General features: G+C 31.4%; 2 protein-coding genes across 7 annotated transcripts; one reads left to right on the top strand and one right to left on the bottom strand.

Annotated features, from left to right (window-relative positions):
• The first annotated feature begins 3,289 nt into the window (after nt 1-3,289).
• On the top strand, nt 3,290-18,592 carry LOC119631666. 6 transcript variants are annotated; one of them, XM_038024066.1, is made up of 6 exons: nt 15,842-15,882; nt 15,949-15,995; nt 17,538-17,767; nt 17,834-18,137; nt 18,283-18,288; nt 18,358-18,592. In XM_038024066.1, the coding sequence occupies exons 2-6, from the start codon at nt 15,977-15,979 to the stop codon at nt 18,414-18,416; spliced, it is 618 nt and encodes a 205-aa protein (XP_037879994.1). In that variant the 5' UTR covers nt 15,842-15,882; nt 15,949-15,976; the 3' UTR covers nt 18,417-18,592. The 6 variants fall into 6 exon arrangements, with proteins under 6 accessions (XP_037879997.1, XP_037879996.1, XP_037879998.1 ...); XM_038024069.1 differs by lacking the exons at nt 15,842-15,882; nt 15,949-15,995 and adding an exon at nt 3,290-3,328; XM_038024068.1 differs by lacking the exons at nt 15,842-15,882; nt 15,949-15,995 and adding an exon at nt 13,271-13,573.
• A 3,209-nt stretch (nt 18,593-21,801) lies between these two features.
• On the bottom strand, nt 21,802-23,173 carry LOC119631775 (partner of Y14 and mago). Its single transcript, XM_038024269.1, has 3 exons — nt 23,134-23,173; nt 22,959-23,073; nt 21,802-22,897 (listed from the first exon to the last, which is right to left on the bottom strand). The coding sequence occupies exons 2-3, from the start codon at nt 22,984-22,986 to the stop codon at nt 22,221-22,223; spliced, it is 705 nt and encodes a 234-aa protein (XP_037880197.1). The 5' UTR covers nt 22,987-23,073; nt 23,134-23,173; the 3' UTR covers nt 21,802-22,220.
• Between the last annotated feature and the right edge of the window lie 1,165 nt (nt 23,174-24,338).

The raw sequence follows: 24,338 nt of genomic DNA, 5'->3' as shown, positions 1-24,338 counted from the left end.
AATACATTCACGAGCATACACAATATTTATTGTCGATGACGTATGCATGTATGCGTTTGTTCTTTTTTCACACTAGCAAAGCAAGTCAAGTGAAATGAAAGAAGCATTATTTTGTTTTTTTTTTTTTTTTTTTTTAAATTGCATATTTTGAAGCATAAAGCTTTCTAGTCACGTGCTCATTCATTCATTCATTCATATTATACACACACAATAGTATTTGTGTTACTCTTTAAACTCAATCTCGTTTTATAAAACGTTACATGGTCTTCGCTAAGATCACACGCGTTTAAAATGAAAGTTTGATAAGACTTACACAAACACTTTGACAAACACTTCCCGAATTAGATTCGTTTTGCGGCACATCGTTAGCTGAAAATGAAACTGTGTGTTGCTGTGATAGCTTTCATGAACGGTTCGCCTTGCATCAATATAAATTCAAGAGAGATTTATTATTATTATTATTATTATTAATTTCGCCAGAGAAATAAATTCTAAGACTAAACTCTTAAAAGCACTAGCATCTAAGGCTATCGGCTTTTATTAAAAACTCTACCGCACTTGAGATTCGAACCCACGACCATTGACTTGCTAGTCGATCAAGAGAGATTTAAAGTATGACGGATTGCTTATTTCCATTAGAGGAGTAGATGTGTTTTTTTTTCTTTTTTTTTTTTGTTAGCAATCAAGTAAAAATATTATAGTAAAAGCAATGAAAATATTTCAACTAAATTTAAGCATAACTTAATTCATTTTAATTTCACGCGCTTGAATATTTCATCAAATATTTTAGTCTTTTACTACGATTAATAAGAAAAATAAATAAGAAAATTATATTCGGTTGTGATCGAATTTTTTACACCCATCCCCATTATCGTAAAAGAGTAAAAGAACTACATTTTCATGCTCCACTATATGGAGTGGTCATAGTTGATTTTTTCTATCTTCAAATGAAAGGTTTTTGTCGCATACGCTTATGCGCGCTATGCCATTTGAAAAATTTGAGTCACTTGCAAATTCTTTTGCAAATTTTGTAGGGGATATTATCATTTTCGGTAAGGAGAGAATGTTTATCACATATGCTAAGCGTTCAGACAGGCAGGACATGCCTAGGAGCAATTCAAATTTGTAATTGGCATAGAATTTATGCACTTTATGAAGTTTTTGAAGCTTGGTTCTGCGCGTTATTATGGTATTGCAAACGAAAATTAAATATTGACACTCTATAATATTGGGTAGACATATCCGTTTTTTTTCCGTCTTTGTACGTATACTACACCATCGTCCATAAAATATGCGTTCAATTTTTTGCTCATTTATCTACTATAGTTTATGAGTAATGAGTAATAAGTCAACTTTTTATTACTTTTGAAAAACTTTGACTTTACATAATACTGTAGACGTGTCCTTCGGTCAATTTGGTCTACTGTCAATACCGCAATGCGTTCAAGAACTTTCAATGGCTCTGTCAATTTGAAAATTGGTAGCTTAATTTTTTGCCGACATGTAACAGAATGTAATGTAACAGAAAGATGTCAGTTGCAAATAATTTTTATACGGCATGTACCATACATTATATGTCTGCAGTGCTATAGTTAAGGTGAAGGCGAAAATATTTGCAAGATATTTTAAGAATACATTCACATTTGGGCTTAGGTGGATTTCTAAAAGTTTGTTGTTGTTGTTGTTGTTTTCAAAATGGTAAAAATTCTTCGAAAAATCGCATCAAAAGCGAGAACAGATTAGTCTTGATCTCAAAAAGCTTCATCGGTGTGGTCGCCAAATTATTGCTAACATCGATGAAATGACGTCTTTAATGAGCTCTGATTGACGTCTATGGAAAATGCATAGAATTATGCATTGATGCATAAATTAAACTTTGTATACCTTACGGATCTGGGTGATAATTTATCGGTATAATTTTAAGCTGTTAATTTAATCGTCAACATTCCGTCTGTTTATCTGTCATAGTAAAAAACTAATGCAAACGATATACTGTTGTAATTTCGATGGCGGGTAGAGTGTATTACATCAATCTTTAGCTGTTGGATATATTATTAGTAGGGTATTCAAGAGTTGTAGACCGGATCGATCGAAAAATTTTCGCTGATTTTATATTATTACAGTACATATGTACATATATATTTATATATATAATACATTTCAAGCCTTTGCTTGAGATAATATTAAACGCAAAAAAAAAAGAAAAAAAATTTAAAGCAATTAATTTCACTATCTGTTATTCGTTTAGTATGAAACATATTAAAATTCATCTAAGCACACCAGTACTTATTAACGGGTAGGGCAAGAGTACATTGAAGATTTTCATAAATTCGTTATCGTCTAGATCTAGAGTCCGGTATAAACTTGACATGTACCTATAATATGCTCAAAATGATTTATGGCATAACTTTTTAATAAAATTATATAAAATCTTATAAATAAATGCTTAAACATTATAGTGCATGTTTCTGTGTATGTGTGTGTGTGTGCTTGTGTTTAAAAAACTGACTTTAAAATTAAGGGACGTTGGCGAAGAAAAATCAATTTCAATATTTAATTTAAATAAAACAACACCAGCCAAAATACTAAGAAATAATCAATATTATTTAAATAATAATAAAAAAAAAAAACGCAAAAATGAGGAAAAAGATTTTCTTAGCTTGAAGAATAACATCTTAAAGCATTGCATAACGAATCCTTTAAAACTACAAATAACTTATATTTGTTTTTAATTTGAAAAAAAATAAAAATAAAAAAAAATAAGGAAAAATCACAACAAAGCAATTGTTACAAGTGTTAACCTACGTTTATATCGTATCATATCAGTGCGTGTATGAGTGTGACAGTGTTTATGTACTTTTCAAATATGCACCACACTATGTGACTTACAACCGTATAATTTTGTAAAGGTTTGAAATCATTTTTAATTTGAAGTTTTCAGCCAATCCACACACAACACAACAAGTAATTGCTTTATGTGTTGGTTTACTTTTGAATTTCTATATACTACGTAATTGTCAACGGTTTCAATTTCTTATTCCTTGCTGAGCACGAAAAAAAAAAAACAAAAAAAAAAACTATAAAAGCGTTGACCAAGTCGACTACTGTCTCTCATATCTCAGTTTATCGTTATACTAAAGTGACATTGCATAAAAAAACCGCATAAAACCGCATTCAAATCTAACAGATCGAAAGGATATCATATTAATGCTTTTAGTTGTGATTTGCGCTAATTAAAATAAAATTGAAGTAAAAAAAAAAAAAAAAAAAGGCCTTAAAATAATTTTTTATTGCCTTTTAAATATTTCTTAAATTATTTTTAAAAGTGGTAAGTATTTACTTAAATATAATAAGTTGCCATCGAACTGTCGGAGCCGTCGGAATCGTCGAAAGCATCGAAAGCGTCGAAAGCGTTCGAAAGATTTTCATAAGTTGCTCTGCGAATTTCATTTGAATTTTTCTTCTCATTGAAGTTAGTTAGATAGTAATAAATAAGTATTTTTTTTTTTTCTTTTTACAAATCATACAGATATACTGAGCGTATGAGTACTGTGATATACGCTAAGAAAAATGTTAAAGAGCTTGTTATTGTAAATAAGTGAAGTTACATACGTTTATGTACGAAATCTTTCAATATCAAGAAATTGTTCACTTCACTTCGTATCGTATATATATATATATATATTATTATTATTATTATTATTATTATTATTATTAATTTAGCCAAAGAAGTAAATTCTAAGCACTAGCATCTAAGGCTATCGAATTTCAGGCTTTATTGAATAATCTACAGCAAGAACATATCGTATCATATATTTATATATATGTATAAATTACATTTACTACGATTTGACAATATTATGCAAGCGTGATTTCAATTACGGATGAATCTTTCCTTTAAATTACTTGCCTTTCGAATTCCGCAATTTTTGGGACTATGATTAAGGAAACGGGTTATAATTGTTAGTTGGTATCTTTTTAGTAATTGCGGGCGGGCGTTTTCGAACACAATCTGACGAAAAAGTTAAGAGTAAATTTTGCGATTAAGGTATGTTATAGACTAACATGGGTAAATCCATTCCGATAATTAAACCAATCAAGCGTATACGAGGCGTGCTCAAAAAAAAAAAGGTGACTTTTCAAATTTCTAGTAAATTGTTTTTCATTGCGCTAGCATGTATACACGTCTCCCACATATGCATTTATGTTAACATTATCAGGCATTTTGCATTTTTAGACGTAATGGTGAGATGTGTTTTTAGTGTCGAAAAATTTTCTTTGAAAAATAAAATTAAGTCCATTAACTCATTTAAAAGTTTACCTGTCGCACTTGGCGAGCGCACTTTCAGCCAAAAGGAATATTTATACGTAGTACAAGCTTTCCGTAGAAGACTAAGCAAGTCAATAATCGATGAAAATGTGGAAGCAGTGAAGGAAGTTCTTATAGAAAATCGGCGAGAGATTATTAGGGACGTTGCTGAGGTTGTCGGTATGCTAAGGCGTAATGTTTTTTTTTTTTCCAAAACAACCCTGTAATCATGCCTCAGTTATCGTATTCACCAGACTTAGCCTCCTATCATTTTTTCCTTCTCCCAAAACTGAAAAGACTCAGGAATGGATGGAGTTTTGCAGCGAAGCTTGTCGAGGATTCGAAAAGGCACTGGCGCAAGTTATCATAAGGGGATTTACTTCGAAGGCGACAAAATAGATATCGATCAACAGGTAGTTAATTTTCAAGGGAAATTAATTTCTATTGTTCTGGCGGGTGACAATTCATAGAAATTTCCCCGTCAAATTGACATGTTTCGGTAAAAAAAGAATCTAGAAATAACAAGGTGGACGTGTCCCAGAAAAAGATAGTATGTATATGTACTAAAAACCAATATATATAATATCTAAAGATATCTATTTGCTTATAAAGGATTTTTAAGCGTGAAATCGCAAATCCGTCAAATTGACGTATGCCGCATAACTGGTATTAATGAAAATTTCTATGAATATATAAAAAACAAGTTCGGAACGCAATTCCATTAAGGTATTATTATAAAGTATTGTTTCGGAGCAAAAATGTAAATTTTATTTAATATCTTTTCGTCTATGCGTTGTGCTAAGCAAAACAGAAATTTTTTCTATTTTTTTTTTATGAAAATGTTGTGGAACCTGTAGACTTTAAAAATATTTCTATAAAGGCCATATTCTGCATATATTGCAGTGAATTTTGGGGGCCTACAAATAAATATCATACTATAGTTGAGCTTTTCTTGGTAAATCGATCCCGAAAATTTCAATTTGAACTTTTCAGCCATAATAGATATCGTTTAGATCAAAATTTGGGGTTACAAGTTATTAGTGAAGGACCGAGTCTACGCAAATATTTGTTTGTTTTTTCACCTGCAAATGTGTCAAACGGAATTGAAATGAGTGAAAGCGGATATCATATCAGGTTTGTTTATTTATGTATTTGTGTAAACTTTTAAAAGTTTTCCAAACTGCTGTCTCCAGTTGAACGGGTGCCCCTTTAGGTGCAACACGATGCTTAGCAGAAAGGCTTACAGAAAGAGGACGTAGGCTAGAGAAAGCATTTAGTGTGTGTGATTGTCCGACTTGGAAATGATGACATCAAGTACGGTAGGAAAGACCATGGTTGGTAGATTGTTCCAAAGCAGGCAGTATGGTTAAAAAACGACAAGGACGAGTAGATGAGAAAGCTAAGGAAGTGTAGTGTAGTTTTGTTAAAGGACTTAATCGATGGACAAATACAGCCCGCATTACGCCGATACTCGCCGATGGGTGACGAAAGTTTTTTCACATATTTTCGGCATCCGTGACCGTCTCAGCCTCTCGCTTTATGCATGAATTAAAAGCATGCAAAGAATATATATTAACTCGGGGAAAAAGAAATCCATTATTTTTATATGAACTTTAGGACTTTATTTAACATGCTTCGGATTGTCCGATTTGGGTCAAATATGCATCGTTTTGTTATACGATTGCCTCTCTCATAGAAGTCCTGGTCTCTATTTGCAAAAAACTGTAGTAGTCGATTTTCACAATCCTCCCTAGATTCCAATTTTTTATCATTAAAGAAATTTTGCAATGCAAGAAAAAGATGATAATCGCTTGGTGCCAAGTCCGGACCGTATGGCGGATGCATTAAAACTTCCCAACCAAGCTCCCGAAGTTTCTGGCGAGTCACTGTAGATGTGTGTGGCCTAGCGTTGTCCTGGTGGAACACGACACCTCTCCTGTTGGCCAATTCTGGCCGTTTCTGGTCAATCGCTATCTTCAAACGGTCCAGTTGTTGACAGTATAGATCAGAATTTAGCGTTTGGCCATATGGAAGCAACTCAAAATAAATAATCCCCTTCCAGTCCCAACAAATGCATAGCAAAACCTTCCTGGCCGTTAGTCCTGGTTTGACCACCGTTTGAGGTGCTTCACCGCTCTTTGACCACGATCGTTTTCGCACAGGGTTATCGTATGTGATCCATTTCTCATCTCCAGTCGCCATCCGTTTAAGAAATGGGTCTATCTCATTCCGTTTGGCCAAGGCTTCGCAGATGGAAATTCGATCCATCATGTTTTTTTCTGTTAATTAGTGTGGCACCCAAACACCGAGCTTCTTTTTGAATCCAGCTTTGTGTATGTAAATGTACAGTATCGGAAATTGTTTGATCAATACTTTACGAGAAATCTATCAGTGCAGCCATCTACCAAAAAAATAATGGATTTCTTTTTCCCCAAACTAATATATATATATATATATTCGACATTAGCCCTCTTTTTCTTCTATTCCGATGAATTTATTTTTTCATTTGTTGCAATAAAAAGTTGAGCATATTTTTTGGTGTAATGTTATTCATGAGCTATGTTAAAAATTTTATTTAATTTTTCTCTTTGCAAATTCGTTTCATATTACAAGTGAAGAAGAAATTTCGAATATGTGTCCACAATGGTTTTCGTTATACGTAAACAAAGTAAAACTGAAATTTCAATGGATTACACATACATATGCAGATGATAAGTTTATTTAAGAAAAAAATAAATGCATATTTGAAAAAATTCCCAAGTCGATCTCCATTGGTTGCGCTATCAATGCAATGCTTACGTCACTAATCAATAATTATGGGCGTAAATTATTGAGTGATATTTCTTGAATGCGTCTTAATGCGTCTCTTCTTTTTTCAATGTTTTCTTATTTTATATACAGATCGACTCTCAGACCTCTTAGAGGTACCTGCTTATGTATATATGTCTGTGTATATATATATTCTTGTATTTTTTTTTTTTTTTCGCTCTCATTAATTATTCATTCAATAGCTAATTTATTGTTCGGATTAGAGCAATAAACATCAAGTACCTATAAACACTGATATTTAGGTTCACCCGAACTGTACAAATTTTACAATTGTTTTTATAAATATGAATGTTTATTAAAAAAATTGCAAAAAATGACGTACACCTAATACATTATCGTAATCAATAGAGTATTACTCATACACCGTACGGGGGGATACACACCCACCATTCGAGTTGTTTTAATTATCGCAAAGAAAAATGTCTAAAATAGAAAGTGAAAGCAAGAAAGTATTATGATTTTATTTTTAATGGGGTAAATGGAGAGAGAAGATCTGGAATATGAATCGGCAGCGAAATAGAGACAAAGAGAGAGAGAGAGAGAGTGAAATTTCCTAATCTATATTGGATTTGAATTTACCACTGCTTTTGTAGATTTCATCTTCATCTTAATCTATCCTCAGTTTCTATTATATATATTTTTTGTTAATTGCAGTTTATAACGGCTGATCAGTGGAATATGAAAACATTAAGCTAAACTAAGCGAAAATGGTGCAAAAGCACATGTAATATAGCATAGTAGTGACGCACTGTAATTGGGCGTGAGCTACGGCGGCGACACTGCCAAAGAGACTTCGAGTAAATTCATTCTAAAACAGTTCGATTTTTTTCCATCTACATAGCACAGATTGGTTCCAGGTTCAAGTACGCAGATGCACGTTCGCATGTTTTTTGCAATTCAGGATAGATTTTTAACGTTCATCGTTCAATGCCATATTAGGTCCTAATTGAAAGTAAGTCAGTAAGTAAGTTGTGCGAAGGTCTGACCAGAATTTCTTTTTCCTTTACGTTGGTGTTACTGGTGTCCCGAGAATTCTGAGGTAATTTTTGCTTCCGTGTGATAGGTGGGAATGTAGGTATCATTCAGAGGAGAAAATAGCTTGATTTATCTCCTAGCTTGCATCCAGAGCCGTACAAGGCATCGGAAAGCATTGACGTAGACGAAATATACACAAAAAGTTATGTGGTTAATAGCTGGTCTCCGAAAATAGCACATCATTCAATAAGTTTGTACCGGGCCATATAGATGCCATCACTATTAACTTTACAAGTTACATTTGCTTAAGACAGACTACTTTTCTTATTTCGGAAATAAGGCGAAAATTGGAATTTCGTTTACTGATTAAGAGCTGCTTCTTGCTGAGAATGGACACTGTTCACCATCAGCATCGACTTCAAAGATGTTGCGACGACTCTTTTCAGATGAGAAAAATAATTTATAAGTGGCTTGCGAACACCGATGGTGCTCAACCTTTTGCTCGCCCGAAGTCTGCGGTTGCTCCTGAAATCGTTTAACATTTTTTTGAAAGATTGAATAGTGAAATTGCATAAGACAACTGATACCTTAAGGGTTTGTTTATTCTCTATCTAAGGTATAGACAGCAATTTCTCGACCTACTTTCAAATTATTTCTTGTCTTTTAGAAATCAATATAAAAGTATAAACAATTACTATTTAGAAGATCGAGAAGATCGAGTAGATTTGAAATGAAAAAATTTAGAAAAACAGTTTATTGATCAACAGCGAGATTATGTCGAATCATTGTACCTATTAAATACTGTTTAGTAAGGATTAAAGCCTAACCGAGCACAGCTTTAGCAAACGACTACTGTATGCCGACTACGGCAGTCTGTCCATATCGTGCTTTTGATTTTTTCGAACAATGAAAAAAGAAAAAGAAATTAGACTTCGTATACGTCATGGATATCGATTTATATTTTTCTTTAACACTAGAATTAACAAGTACGTCATTTTGATCATTTTTAATTGCCCATCTTCGGAAAAATTGTTACACCGTATGTGACATGCCAAAATGTTTATGGTGACTTGTACTTATATGGATAGATCCTCACCAAATATCTATGAACATTTTTCTATTCGATCAGTTGTAGGTTTGAAGGGGATTAAGCAGTTATATATATCTATTTCTATCAAAAGGCATCATTTTGATTCCCTTTGTTTATCGAATTTCCATAGTCGCAAGAATGACGATACTCAAATTTGGCACGATCGATTACGAATGCAAGGTTAAAAAATCAGAAATGAAAAATTGAATTTTCACCTGCGTAATTATTTCTCTGCTCGCAAGCATTAGGAACTAAGAAAACTTTGAAAAAACCAAGCACTTATATAATTTGCGATACCGTGGAAGACCAGCTGCAACTGCAGAACCACTTTCGTATTCAATCCAAGAATGCGACCTCTTCAAATTGTTAACGATAAAATCTTCATTTCAATTTATTTCAAATTCATTTCTCATTTTTCTTTTTTTTATTGATGCACACGTCCACCGTATTTGCTGACATTAGAAAGGTTGGCGATTTTTTTTGCCATCAAAAAAAAAAAATGAATCAAAGTAACGGTATTAAATTTCACTTTATCGCTGCCATCAACTCAAGGTCATACCAAGCATACAAAGCGCATAACAGAAATGCTTCGAGGATGGGAAAAAGCGCTGGCAAAAAATTGCATTATAGCTGAAGGCGACGGATTGCTTTGATGGATTCAAAATAGATATTATTGACTAAATAAACATATTTCGAACAAAAAAAAAATTCATCTTTCTTTTTGAACACACCTTGTATGCGATGCGAAACATCGGCAGTTCCACCTTTAAATATTCGCATAAATCTTAGGGTTCACCATAATCGATGCGATATTATATATCGTTGGGTATATAGGTGAGCAATACGATACATACATATATGGGAGTATATTATGTATTTGCACGCGTGCTTGTGAATTATGACTTTGTGTGTGTACTGAGCCGATTGCGTAAGAGAGTTTATCGAATTTTGTAATTTTTCGACTCCATGTCAAAAGCACTCAAGCAGAGAATGAGTACGGGCCGAGGATGCATACCTTTGCGATTACGAAATTTTGCAGCTGAAATACTGATCAGACACTGGCTTGCAAATTCAAAAACATAACAATTTCCCATTTTCTTGGTAAATTGTATTAAAAACGTCAAGAAAAAAAAAAAAAAAAAAAAAAAGAGGCAGTGCACGGGATTGCACGATAAGAACTTGCATGTGCAAGAAAGTTAATGCAGGTAATTTATTGTCTTTGTCACGAGTTTCTATTTCAAAAAAACGTGTTGTTTATGTACATTTACTTTGTCGTTAAAAAAGTGTTTGTTTTTTTCGTTTTTTTTTTTTTTTTTATTACATGATGCAATTGTAATAATTCATTACAAAACGTTTTTATCTAAGTAGTAAGAAGAAGAAAGTCGTCTTCTGCTTGCAATAATTGCTCGGTTTAACGATAAGATTGAATGCATATATCAAAGTCGGTTATTCAATAGCTTAGGCAAGGAAGGACATGCGATTTTCGCCAAATTCTATATCAAGATTTTTCAAAGATCAAGCCTAACCTCAACTTTAAGTAAGCAATTATTTAGAAATATATATATATAAACGATATTTGCATTCATAAGTAGGTTTTATTTGAAATCACATGATGTAAAGAATTGTCGGCAAGTCTTCTTTACAATATTCTATATATAAAATATTTGTGTATATATTTAAATAGAGCGACATGCTTGCTGGCACGTTTTCCATATTTATTTTCTTTTTGGTAATTGTTGGCTGTATTCGCTGATTTTCAAAATTGAGCTGACAAAAGCGATAAGGAAAACTTTTGAGATTATGTTTGCTCTTGTAGGCAATGATATTACGGCAGAAACCGTGCTCTTTAAATATCGCAGAGATAGTTAGACATATAGACAGGCATAGGTGAAACGATTCTACTACGTATGCTCAACGAGTATGCACTACTGCTAATGGGATTTCCGATGCATCTATCTAAGCGTTACAAATTTTTCACATATATACCCCCTGGAATGCTTATGAAAAATAAAAAGAAAGAAAGAAAGAAAAAAAAAAAAAAACAAGTTGAACGACTTGCATTGAAAATAGAAAAGAAAAATAAAATTAATTAAAAGCACGAGTCAAAACAAAAAAAAATGCTCGTGCGTCAGAGGTGTTTAATATTGGAGCGTTCGATAAGATAATTTACATTTACAAAATATTAAAAAGCAAATTAAAACGTTTATGTAACATTTGCAGCTATTTAATTTTTTTATTAATAGTATCCGTATCATGAATTAATTTTTCACTTTTTCCTCATAATTCAACTTTTTTAATTAATTCTTTTGCATTTATCATGCGCACAAGAACAACTAATGACACACGGATTGAACGCATTACGGGCTATTTATGGTATAACAGATCACTTTTTTTGTTGCAATATATGCATAAGAACATTGAGGATGCCTAATGAAATAGGCTGATGCAATGTGTACATACACACTGATAGCAAAAAAAAAAGTGATGCCAATACAGTTCAGATTGACCTAACCTCTCGGCGAAATTCAATGTGTCGATATTCATATACCGCACAAAAAAGAATCGCACAAAAAGAATCGCACAAAAAAAAGCGCATAAAAAAAAGGCCGCACAAAAACAGGTTTGAGTGTATATTATATATAGAATTACTATGAAACATACTCAATTTAGACCAAAGAAAAAAAAAAAAAAAATTTAAATAATATATGCTTAAAAACACTTCAGACGGGCGTTCGTTGACGACGACCAAATATAAAATATATTTATTGAGATAACCGATGCACGTACGACGTAATGGAATTAATTCTTTTCTTCGCTAAAATCAATTCTCTTAAAGTAATTGGCGGACGCGACAATGATGCTGCTGCTTAGTGTAAAAATGCCTACAAATTCTTGATGATAGAAGAGAGGGCAGTAGAATTGGGTACGGTAATAATTGATCAATGAATAACTTGATGGACTTGTGGAACTTGACAAAAAATACGTTTTCTTAAAATGAGTTCCTCTCATTGTAAAACTGATATGGCTTGCACCGACTTATGTATTGTATTCAATGCCTCTCTCTCTCTCTCTCTCTCTCTCTCTCTCTCTCTCTCTCTCTCTCTCAATCTTCATAACACTAGCTATACTTTGCTGTGCGTTTCTCTAGGCGTTCGCAAGACGAGAATCGAAATGTCTTAATATTCTTCTCATTTGAGACACTTCCGATTCTCTTTACAAAGAGATGTATGTGCTAACATTCATATATATAATCATTAAGATCCTTTCAATAAAATTTGCTAAATTCACTTAATAGCAAGAATCATTAATAATCCGTTATATTATTTTGTTATCAAAACATCCATTCACTCTTGCTGTTAAGTCGATTTCGATATCGATTTAAATTGGATTTAAAAATTGCTGATGTATATGTAAAATATTTGTTTTCCATATAGGTATATATATATATATATATATTTATCGCTGTTAAGTCCGTTAGTTATTTTACTATAAAGCTAGCTATCTATCAATTATTATCAGTGAATTTAATTAATTTTTAAATAGAACGACAAAAGCAATTAATGTGTGTTTAAAATCTGACAAGGAGGGGTTCGAAAAGGTCATTGAAAACAACTGATTTTTACTATATATTTAATAAATTTTTAATGCTTTTCACTTGATCTCAATTTTCAAGGAATAAAATCATCAAGAGTAACTAACTAATGAATAATATTTACTTAATGCATACAAACGTTGATTATAATATGTCATTAAAAACCAGATTAGATTACATTGAACTTGTTAAGAAGAAGTCAACAAGAGCCGAAATTAATAAAATATCACATCATTATTATCCCCCTATATCCCAGAGGAATTGTCGATTCAATAATAGATTATCAGCTAAACTAGCAATGACTGTCCCTACGCGAAACGAGTCTGCTGCTCAGATAATTATTGGCGAATTTTTGCTTGTGCATTTGCTTTTACTCTTACTTCAAGTAGCTGATGCAAACCCGATTCAATCTTTCATCAAAATGATGATGAAAGCATTAGTATAAAAAAGAGAGAGGCCCTCCTAATAAATTATGTTCTTTCTTCTTTCATTTTTAAAATAGTTCAATGGTATATAAAATTTATTTACTTTTTATTTAATCGTAGATAGCTTACGGCTCTATTAGCGGAAACTAATTAAGTTTTTAATTTTGATTTCATCTTGATTTACTGAAAGCAACAGGAAGCAATTGTGAAAGTTGTGATTGCGTTAAGGCAAATTTTGGATATAAATTGCCTCAAATGAATCAATGGATTTTTATATACTATAGTGGTCCATCCGGTCCATCTTGGTCCATCATTAAATACCCCGCACTATATCGCTTAATATACTTGTTCAGGTAATGAGTTTTGAAAAAAAATGTGTTATATAGGAAGTGGTCGAAAAAGTGCTCCGATCTGAACCAATTGCAGTGGCGTTTGTCCTTGGACAAAAGCATGTTTTGAAAAAATGCGACTCGTAGGTTGAACATGTGAATACAAGACGCACAAATGGACAGACAGATAAGAGAGTTTAAATTGATCCAGTGAAGGTGATAATAAAAAGTGAGTCTATCTCAATACCCATCTGGGTGTTGGATACACCCATATAAAAGTTCAATTTTGCAAAATTAAGAGCACTTTACTTACACATTACTTCGTTTGCCCACATTAGTTGTGGATTAGGAAAGTTTTCCCATTACATCCGTAAAGGCTATGAAACAATTTACGAATACGAGGTCTCTCGAATTTTAATGGTCGAGCGTAATGCAACAAACTGGGATAATATAAACCGTCATGAACCCTATCTCCTACTATTTTGCAGCAATGTTTGCGAAATTTGCATTGTAATTATGAATAATGTTAATAGATGTCAGAAAGATCGGATATAATCTCAACATTGATTAGTTACGCAGGCTAAAGATGGTAATCGGAATATGTCTTCGTCTTTCTGAGTTAAAAGAACAAATTATTGAATAATTAATGAATGAGAATTAAAAGTGCATTGCGTTGTGTTATGGGAGAATGGAATGACAAAAAGAAAAGTTTAAATAGCAATAAAATTTGAATTAATAGCAAATCATAAGATTGATTAAGAATTTGTCGATTATTGTCGATATTGTTATCTAATTAAATTATTTAGTCGCTATTATTATTAAAACGAGTTATCGATAAGTAACGTCTCGATGATCGGTCAAGATTGTTATGGATTTACCATAGCATATACCGTTAGACTACAATATCTTTCTCGGATGGGCCTAGATTGGCTGCAACTAATATATCATAATTTGGATCTACCATTGTTAGAATGTCGCTTCTACCGAATGCTGTAAAATAATTCATATAAGAAAATTTCTCAGTGCCTAAGTATATTGTACTAGAATGGCTTTGTTAAATTTTTTGCAATTTTTCGATCTCAAGCGAGCATTTCTGCATAATATGCCATTGCATTAATAAATAAATAGCTCGCATCGATTTGCGATAATAAGAATTTCTAAAATCTATTTCATTTTAAACGAGTTTCAATGCTTTCTAGTTTCCAGTATTTCAATTCTGATTAGTTTTTCGCATTACATGCATTGATATTATTATTAGCTTACAAATGATTTGTTAATGGGAACGTACGACCGAATTAAAAAAAAAAAATAAATATATATTTCTCGTGATAAGCTGATAAGATTTCTATGTCGATGTCCCTCCCTTTGTGGCTTTACGAAGAGTTTTTCAATTGAAAATTCTCCATAGGTGGTAAACATTGTATTTTTTTTTTTTTTTTACACAAACTGGAATGATGCGCAAAATATAGTCTTTCGACCTCTGGATAAGATTGAAAATGCGGAGAAGAAAATGTATTTATGTATTTCATAAAAAATAAAATGTAAAAGGGCATTAACGTTGTACCGATGCGTTTTTTTCGTTTCGATTACGAGACCGACATCTCGTTCGTTTCTCTCAATTGCAAAAAAAAAAAAAAGAAAAAAAAAAGAAGATCAACGTCATTTTAAACGACGTCAAATCCTTTGACAATTCATTGATGTAAATCCTCTCAATAAATATCACATGATGGCGATATTGCACATCATCCAATCGTCGTTAATGGTGTTTATAATTAATTAGAATAACAACTCACTCCTCTCTAAAAAGCGAAATGAAAACATAAACGCTTCAATATTTCGCTTTAATATTTCGCTTAATTTAATAAAAAATTTTCCTATAAAATGTGAAATGCCTTTCGCATTCGCTAACATTTCCTTACCATCGCTCACTAACCCATATTACCACTCTCTTGTTGCATAAACAATATTATTCCACCCGTCTTTAACAAACTCGAAATTAAATTTCCTCCAACTCATAGTTAGAAAAGTTTAGTTAAAATACATTTAAGAGTTAAGAAGAAAACAAAAAACAAACAAAAAAAAAAAAAATCAAATGAAAGTTTTGTATGCCTTAAGAACTTGTTAAAGAAGCAACGTGACTTAAGTTAAACCATTACAAATACAACAACAACATTTATTTAGATTTACAACAATAAGTCATAAAAACAAAAAGTGTTAAATAGAAATGAGAAGAAAATAAATAAATAAATAAATGTGGAAAAAATTGTTAAAAGTGATCGATGGTGAGTTTCTTAAACGAGAAACGATATAAGATCTAACGCCGCCGTATTACGGTAAAACAGTTCAATTTTCGAACGATTAATAACGGAATAACGGTTAAATATTTTAAATAAAAACAGAAAAATATTTGCAAATGTTTACTGGAGAATGAATCAGTGGATAAGAGGTAGGCGAGATAAGGGATCAAATTTAAAATAAAATTTTATTTGAAGAATAAGAATTGTGAGAATTGATTGGCGAATAACGATTAAATAAATATGATCAATATAACGGATCTTATTTTACATATGTGTATATATATATATATATATTTATGTATGTATATATTATTGTATATTGTAAGTTTGGGTTTAAGTTAAAAATATTGAGATTATTTTAAAAACTAATTTTTCACATTCATCATTTAAAGGGCGGGGTTGTAATAGAGTAGAATCATAATACATGGACATATAAAAATAGAAAAGAAGTTTTTTTTTTAATTAATCATGTCATTGGCTTCGTTATCTCATCGGTTACTTACTTGATACTGAGGAGAAAACCAAAATTCACATCCGGAACCATATCTCACGAATAGAAAATTTTGACGACATTATATATTGGATCCTGCATTGCAGGGACAAAGCAGAGTAACTCTAAGATAAAAGCTCATAAAAACCTTAACAGCTGCTAAGCAAGGTTCTACTTATCAAATCGCGCAGCCTTTAAATATATTCATACTTCAATCACTTCACACCCGGAACCATATCACATTTTCCAATCTTATTTTACTTTTTTAAGCAAAATCTGTCTTTTTTTCCTTATCCTCTTGTTCTTCTTCTTCTTCTTCTTCTGTTCATAAGCAAATCAATAATCGAAGATTCGTCTGTTTGATCATTTAATGTTTTTCAAAGATTTATTACTGAAAACAACGGATAATTCATTCGGATTATCAGTAACTATCCGGTTTTACAAAATTGATTAATAGAAACAATTATCTCGTATTTTATGATTTCCTTAATTAAACTATTTTCACTTATTGATTGATTGACTAATTGATACAATAGTAAGATTATGTAGCGATCGAAAAGTCAATCGATGCCGTAAAGCAGTTAGTTGGTCGCTGTCAACGAAAAAACCAATGTCTTGGAAATCGCCAAAAGGGCGATGGACTTTGACTTAATCGATACCAGTACTGACTGATCACATCAACTCACTGCATTCTGGACTTTTGGAGTTTTTTGCGATATGTTGCCTTTTTGTCGAAAGCGACAATAAAAAATAAAAGTTATTCGAAATACAAAAATCAGGTGAAAAAAATATGCATCATCCAGAAGGATTTACGATAGATCCAATTTTAGTATGCCATTCGATTCAGAAAGTAATTCTTCTACTTATACCTTCTACCTATTTCAATGAAATCTTGGTATATTGGTTCGTTTCGGACCACTTTTTCGATCGCGTGTCATTTTGAAAAGCCGTTATATGAATGGAAGAATACTTATTCACGGACATGGATTCGAAAATATTTGAAACGTAGTTCTGACAAATACGAAATCTTAGCTGCGTAGCAATCGTCTTTAAGTTGTTTTTAAATAATTGTCACTTATTCGAAACTGAACCTTATTGTAAACATATTTTCTTTTATCCCGTAGAGGCAACTTAACGCATAGTGATTATTATTGATATTGTTATTGTTGTGCTTATTTGTTTTTTCTTTGTCAATTTGCAGTTTATTCGTTCAACATTGATTGCTTTTGCTACGCTTATTGTGTCGACTGTCAAAGATCAACTTTATACCAGAAACGTCGCCATTGTAAATCAATTGCCATAATGATTATGTTGTCGATTATTTGGCTACAATTGCTTACCAATGTTTATGCTGGCGTCTATTTGCTAAAGTTTGATATGCCGGATTTTTTATTGGACGATTCATCATCAAAGAGTCGAATCGATGATATGGTAAATTAGCTGTTAAGATTAAATATGAATGCATGCATATAAAGATATAAAATTTAATCCATATAGTTAGAAGTGCCCGTAAAACATCAGCAACTCAGTCCATTGGATTATGTAAATAAATGGCCAGTGTTGCGTAACTTGCTTACGTCAACCGATAAGGACAATGCCATTAGTAATAATGATGATACAAACGATGTTAGAGATTTGTATAATAAATTTGTGGAAAGTTTGCGAACACTGACTGCCACACCTTTACGGACTTTAAGGAGTGCAAGATCTTTTCGACAATCAAAAGCTGGTCTTGCCGATCTCATCATAAATAAGGCAATGATTTCGGCTGTAAAACGTAAACCTAAAAAAAGTGATACTCGTAAGTAATTTATTTCGAAAAAAAAAAAAAAAAAAAAAAAAAAAACAAATATTAACCTAAAAACTTATTAAATTCTTATTTATTTTATGCCCTTTTATTTTTGGAATTCTTACCTTCATCTTTACAATGATTGGTTGACTAAAAGAAGAATGTAAGTTACTATTGCAATTATCTTTGCAATCGATTTGTCTATTACTCAAAATATTTTTATCTCTTGCAGATTTAACTCCTTGCCATTTTAAGATTTGCAATTACACAAGTTTCCGTCGCATGATGTAAACTAATTTCAAATTGATCTTGATCTTTTGTATTCAAGTGCTAGAAACCAATAAATGTCGGAGATTTAGGTTAGCAAAGCAAACAAACGCCCCTACATAAATGTTTTCACTAAATGTATACCAATATAAGTATTTAAAGATTTCAAACAAGAATTGAAAACAACAAAAAAAAAAAAAAAAAAAAAAAAAAAAAAAAAAAAGATGACAAAGTATTTAAAACACATTTTTAATATATTTATTCAATTTTTGTTAGAGCTATTATGCTTGTGTGTATTAAAATAAAAATAATTTCTAAAAAGGAAGAAAAAACAAAATTATTATTGTAAATATCTTAAATTATATATTTATTTTCTGTATTTTTCGTAAATGTTTATTAAATGAAGATAGCTGAGAAATTATATGTGTAGTTAGATTTAATGATTATTTTGTTTTACTAGAAATAAGAGAAATGTAGTTTTAAGGAATACTAAGCCTTATTCTGGCACTGTTCTTGCATTTATTAAAATGTTTTCCAAGCTTGAAGAAAAAGTAATTAACAAAAAAAAAAAATAAATAAATAAAAAAATAAAAAAACAATTAAATAAATAAATAAAAAATTAATTAAATGCTATTCAAATGCATATTAAATATATAGTAATTAAACACAAAAATTAAAAAATAAAAATATGTTTCGTAAAAATAATTTATCTCGTTCAAGAATAACTCGTGCAAAGAAAACTGAAGAAGTTTCGCGAACATAAGATAAACCAGACGCATTGAACCAATTCATCGCGTCGATCTCTTTCGGAAATATGAATTTAAATTGTGTCGTAAAAATTCAGCGAAGACGAGTATACTCGTCATGCGCAGGGTATATGTAATGACAATGATATACACACATTCTAAATATATTATTAAATACACATTCATGATCATGACTATATGAGGTAATCCGGCAAGGATGGATAGACGATGACTTACATATTCATTATACACAAGTAACGGGTCAAGAAAGCCAAATGTATATTAAACGATAAAAACTCTTGCAGGCCATTATCCAACAGCAGCAAAACAGCTTCTTAGACCCGCTGAATACTGTCAAAAGATGTGAAAACCTTTTATTTCTGATTATGACATTAGTTGCACTTTTTCTTAACGTTTTAATTCATAACTAAATTGTTGACAAGCACTGCATTCATTTAAATAGAAAACGTCCATCCATGGAGATTATCAGATGTAACGAGTCCTTTAGAAAAAACCAAAAAAAAAAACAAAAAAAAAAAAAAAGTTTTCAACAATTTATCTATAAAACGATCAATTGAGTAAATCTTGATTATACATATATATATGTGTGTGTGTGTCCTTTTTATTCATAAATAATCAAACATATAAAATATATAATAATTTCTTGTCTTCTAGGCGAGCTAATGGTGAATGTAACTTCTGTGTTTTTAAAGTTTTATAAAGGATATAAGTTTAACAAATTTAATTTATTACACTTTGAGTGATAAAATATCCTACGAGCTTATTTTGAAAAAAAGAAAAGAAAGAAGAAGAAATTTTGTTAGAAATAATTAGTCGTAAAATTATTTGGCATTAAAGAAAAATGAATAAAAGTGTTGAAACTGATTGAAATTATAATAAGTGAAATATGAGAAAATAATAATTGAAATATGTAAAAGTTTGCTGATTGATTTTAAAATATAATTGCGGAAAAATTGAAACAAATAAAGGCTTTCATCAATGGTTTTGTATGCCTTAAATTACCAATGAAAGCGTAACTTACAAAAATAATGCGGTTTCTTTCTTCCTTCGCACAGATGTTCACTGTAGTGCAGCGTAAAGGCCTCAACACAATGACGCTTCATTGCGTTCAATTTAAGCGTGCGACTTAAAGATGAATACATTGAAAATCGATTCATAAATAATAGAAAAAAGCAATCAATCCTTCTTCTGTTAAGGACTTAATAAGTTTTTTTTGTTCTTTTTAAATCTTTATTTTTATATTTAAAAACGTAAAAGTACTATGCGGTTAAAAAAGAAATTAGAAAATAAAGCATTTATGCGCCATAACGGGTTTTTTTTTCTTCTCGATTACATATTACATATTATATGTACTCACTGTGATTATCGTAAACGAGAGGAAAAATTTGTACAAATGGGCGGGCCTGTTTGGGATTTCGTCTCTTCTAGCTTAAGTTTTAATGTGATTTCGAAGAGCATTTTCTCATATTGATTCATATCATAATACATACTCTATTTACATTTCGGGCAGAAGGCAATCAGCGAAACGAAGGCAATAGCTCTAAGATGACAGTTGAAAAAATATGCATCGTATACGATGAAGAACTGATAAACGGGTCGGGTAATTGGAAATTGGTTTGTAAAACTCCAGTTCTGGAGATACGATCTTATAAGACGGATATCGTTCCGATTTTGACAACAAACTTTTAAAGACAATATTTGAGGAAAATCCACGCTAATCGATAAGAGGTATATCAGAAAAATTGAATACCTCCCAAGCCAACTGTTAACCGCCACCTGGAGAAATTAGGACAAGTCAGCAAGGTAGGAGTATGGGTACACGAAATCGAAAAACCTTCAATTCTAAAGAGCAAACCAGTCAGGGTGTTGAAAATTTCTTCCAGTCCAGACCAACCACATTTTACAACGAATAAAATGATAAAGTGCTAGGAAGATGGGAGAAGGTCATATATAATAGTTGCGAATAAATAATAAATTAATGTAATTTTGTTATCCAATGAAAATAAAATAAATGTCTGGTAAAAGAAACGGAAGTTACTTATGATTCAACCTAATGGTATATAGATCAAGCATATAAATATACCCTCTTAGGGTTTATACAAGTACGCACATGTTTTCGATATGTTTATCTATTTAGAAATCGATGTATCTCCTCGCATTAGTACATTATAATCGATTAATTTCGATATGTTGCGTGTGTGTGTATTATGTATTTTTAAAAATTTCAAAAGCAAGACTTTAATAAAATATTGCAAAAGTAAGTTTAACTTTTTTTTTTTATATTTCGGTGCTAGAAACTCGATGTTCCACTTTCATTTCCAAACGACTAAAACATTTCAAATCTGTCAGGTTTGTTTTAATAATTATATTTTATTCCATATTAAAATTACATTATATATGCATCTATACATATATATACATACATATACATATATATATATATATATATATATACATATATATTATATATCTTAATTTACGTGTATACTTTTCTTAAATATCAAGAATTTATCTCAATCGTCAGAATTTAAAACAATTTAACATCACTTCACAAAATTACATATAATAGCAGCCGGAAAAAAAAATGATATTTTACAGGTTTTTTTTCTCTTTTTGTTTTTTAAATAATAAAAATTCATATTATTTGAAAGATTATGGAAATGATTTAAAAGGCAGTTAATAGTTATTCCTCAATTTTCTCCTACCGTTTTAAGTTTAATAAATAATTAAAAATATCAGACGACTACAGAAATAATATCGATTCACAATGATTAAAAAGTTAATTTAAATAAAACAAGTCTATAAAATAAAACTAAAAAGACAAGAAAGCAAAATACATATATTCTTTTTTCAAAAATATGTATGAAGAAATCTGTAGAAAAACCAGTCACAAAATTTACATAAATCTCATATTTACCAGTTTGGGATTTCATTTCCCCTTTTTTTCTTACTTATGAGGTTATTTAATATTTTGTTTTTTACACGTTCTCTCCTCTTTATTACAGTTATCCCCATTTTTATTTGATTTTATAAATAGCATAATTTGAGATCGATGTTCAGGTTAAGTTGAAGACGGCATTTCATTATCTGTTGATTGCTGCTGTTGTTGCTCTTCCTCCAATTGCTTTAGTTCTTTTTGTATTTGCGTTTTACGTTTAATTTTTTCCAATTGATCTTTCTCGGGCTTTTTAAGAGTGCCATTTTTGATTTTCTCCTCAATCTGTTCAATTTCCCTAAGTTTTTTGCGCAACTTTTTCAATTTCTTTTGCACATCTTGGCCATCGACGGCGACATTTAAATTAGTCTCAAAATTTTTGGATAATTCATTTATGATACGATGGTTTGAATTACTAATGGAGTTTTGTGTTTTCGCTTTTGGCCCAATGTTTGTGGATGGTTTGTTGGCTGTTGGTGGGGCGGCTATAGTAGCCGAGGTATCGATATTGGCAGGCAGTTTTAAGACGCCGGGTATTTGCTGCTGCTGTTGCCTTTGTTTATTAGTTAATGCAGCAGCAGCATCTTTTTTTGCTTTCAACTTTTCCTGCTTTTCTCGTTCTTTACGAGCCTGCTCAGCGGCTAACGGGCACATACCTGGCGGTAAAGTCGGTTTACGTTGAGCGAATTGTTTGCCTTTGCTTTCATACAAAGGTACTTCTTCTTGCGGTACATACCCATTTCTCACCCGTCTGGCCTTGCGCCAAGTTCCATCTGGTCTCTGGGTCGCCGGTATAAATTTACCTACAAGTAATGGCGTTAAGAGACGCTTTCATTAAACTTACAAAATATATCTAATTCCTACCTTCACTATCCGTTAAATAGGTTGTCATAGTGATGCAGGTATCAATTGACTGATCAGTAGAAGTAAAATTCCCTGGGCAAAAAAGATGGCCTTGTAGTCGTTTTTCTTATTACCGCTAAAATTAGTTTTTCATTAAAAGCTTTTATATATAAAAATTTTTTTAATATATGCCTACGGGTTTTACTATTTTTTTGCACTTTTTTAGTCTTTCCTTTATTTGTTTTTGAATTTAAAACTAACAATAAGTCATAATAAAATAAATTTTCTTGCGTTGCCTTCGAAAAAATATAACAAAACGTCAACATTGACAGTTGCCGTGCTTTACTCTCTGCCCATTATTAATGCAGCAAATTAAATCGTCAAGTAAACTATTTACGCAAAATGAAAGAGTTGCCAGCTTATTAAAAAAACAAAAACAAATAATTCTTTTTGTTTTCAAATTATATTTAAGATGGATCTGCAAATGTAAGTAAATAAAATTAATTAAGAAACTACAAATTAAAGTCGGGCACCTGTAACGCGCAGTTAAGAAATTCTTATCAATCTGTTACATAAGGTATTTCTACACAAATGTATGTAAATTGCTTAGTAGCACATTTTGTCGAAACTATATTAAACGTCTCAAGTGGGTCGAAAAAGAAAAAAAAAAGCATAATACACTAATACGTAGAACGATTATAAAATATAATTGAAATTGTAAACATTTTTATACCCTACACCATTTGTGGTATTTGGCAAATTAAGTTTGCGCAGACGGTTGTAACGCTCGGGACGACATGAGATAAATTTCATTATACCGATCGATTCGGAATCATTTTCTGAATCGTCCTAAATTTGTTCACCTGTCTGACCGTCTGATGTCTGCCAATTATTTTTGTGTTCAACAGACAAGTCACAAATTTCGTGATATTTTGAGGACGCGTTTTGGTCTAAGAACAAGCGATTTTAAAAAAGATTAAACTAGGATCACGTATTTGATCATTGTGTAAAAAAATGTTATGTAATTTTCATAATTTTTCGGCACAGGGCTTTTTGTAACAGTATTTTAACATTATGTATTAGTATGGACACTTTGAATCGATGAGGAAATTTCTTGAACCTGTTTTTATTACCTGTAATTATTAATTGGCAAACGTTTTATCAATAACCAAGAATAACCAAGAAAAGAGATATGGATCTCTTATGTCCTGCACAAAGCCTGATTGGTCCATTGGCTGGCAAGCAAAGAAGCCACTTGTACTTATAATTCGTCGTTGTCATGTTCGTTTTATCAGCTGATGATAGCTTACGCAATCAATTCTCGAAATACTAGATATTACGTTCGTACGCAAAATATTATGCGTTAGTACTTCTTTTATCTTCGCAGGGAGTGAGAGAAAA

Source organism: Glossina fuscipes, unplaced genomic scaffold (assembly GCF_014805625.2).
Source record: "Glossina fuscipes isolate IAEA_lab_2018 unplaced genomic scaffold, Yale_Gfus_2 1, whole genome shotgun sequence".
NCBI lineage: Eukaryota > Metazoa > Arthropoda > Insecta > Diptera > Glossinidae > Glossina > Glossina fuscipes.
The sequence above is the reverse complement of the archived record's forward strand: the minus strand, read 5'-3'. Positions and strand labels throughout refer to the sequence as shown.

Coding starts and splice junctions, on each gene's coding strand:
- LOC119631775 (XM_038024269.1), bottom strand. CDS start 22,986: ATGACAACCTATTTAACGGATAGTGAAG. Junction 22,898..22,958: donor CTATTTAACGGATAGTGAAG/GTAGGAATTAGA, acceptor CATTACTTGTAG/GTAAATTTATACCGGCGACC.
- LOC119631666 (XM_038024065.1), top strand. Junction 17,768..17,833: donor AGAGTCGAATCGATGATATG/GTAAATTAGCTG, acceptor TAATCCATATAG/TTAGAAGTGCCCGTAAAACA.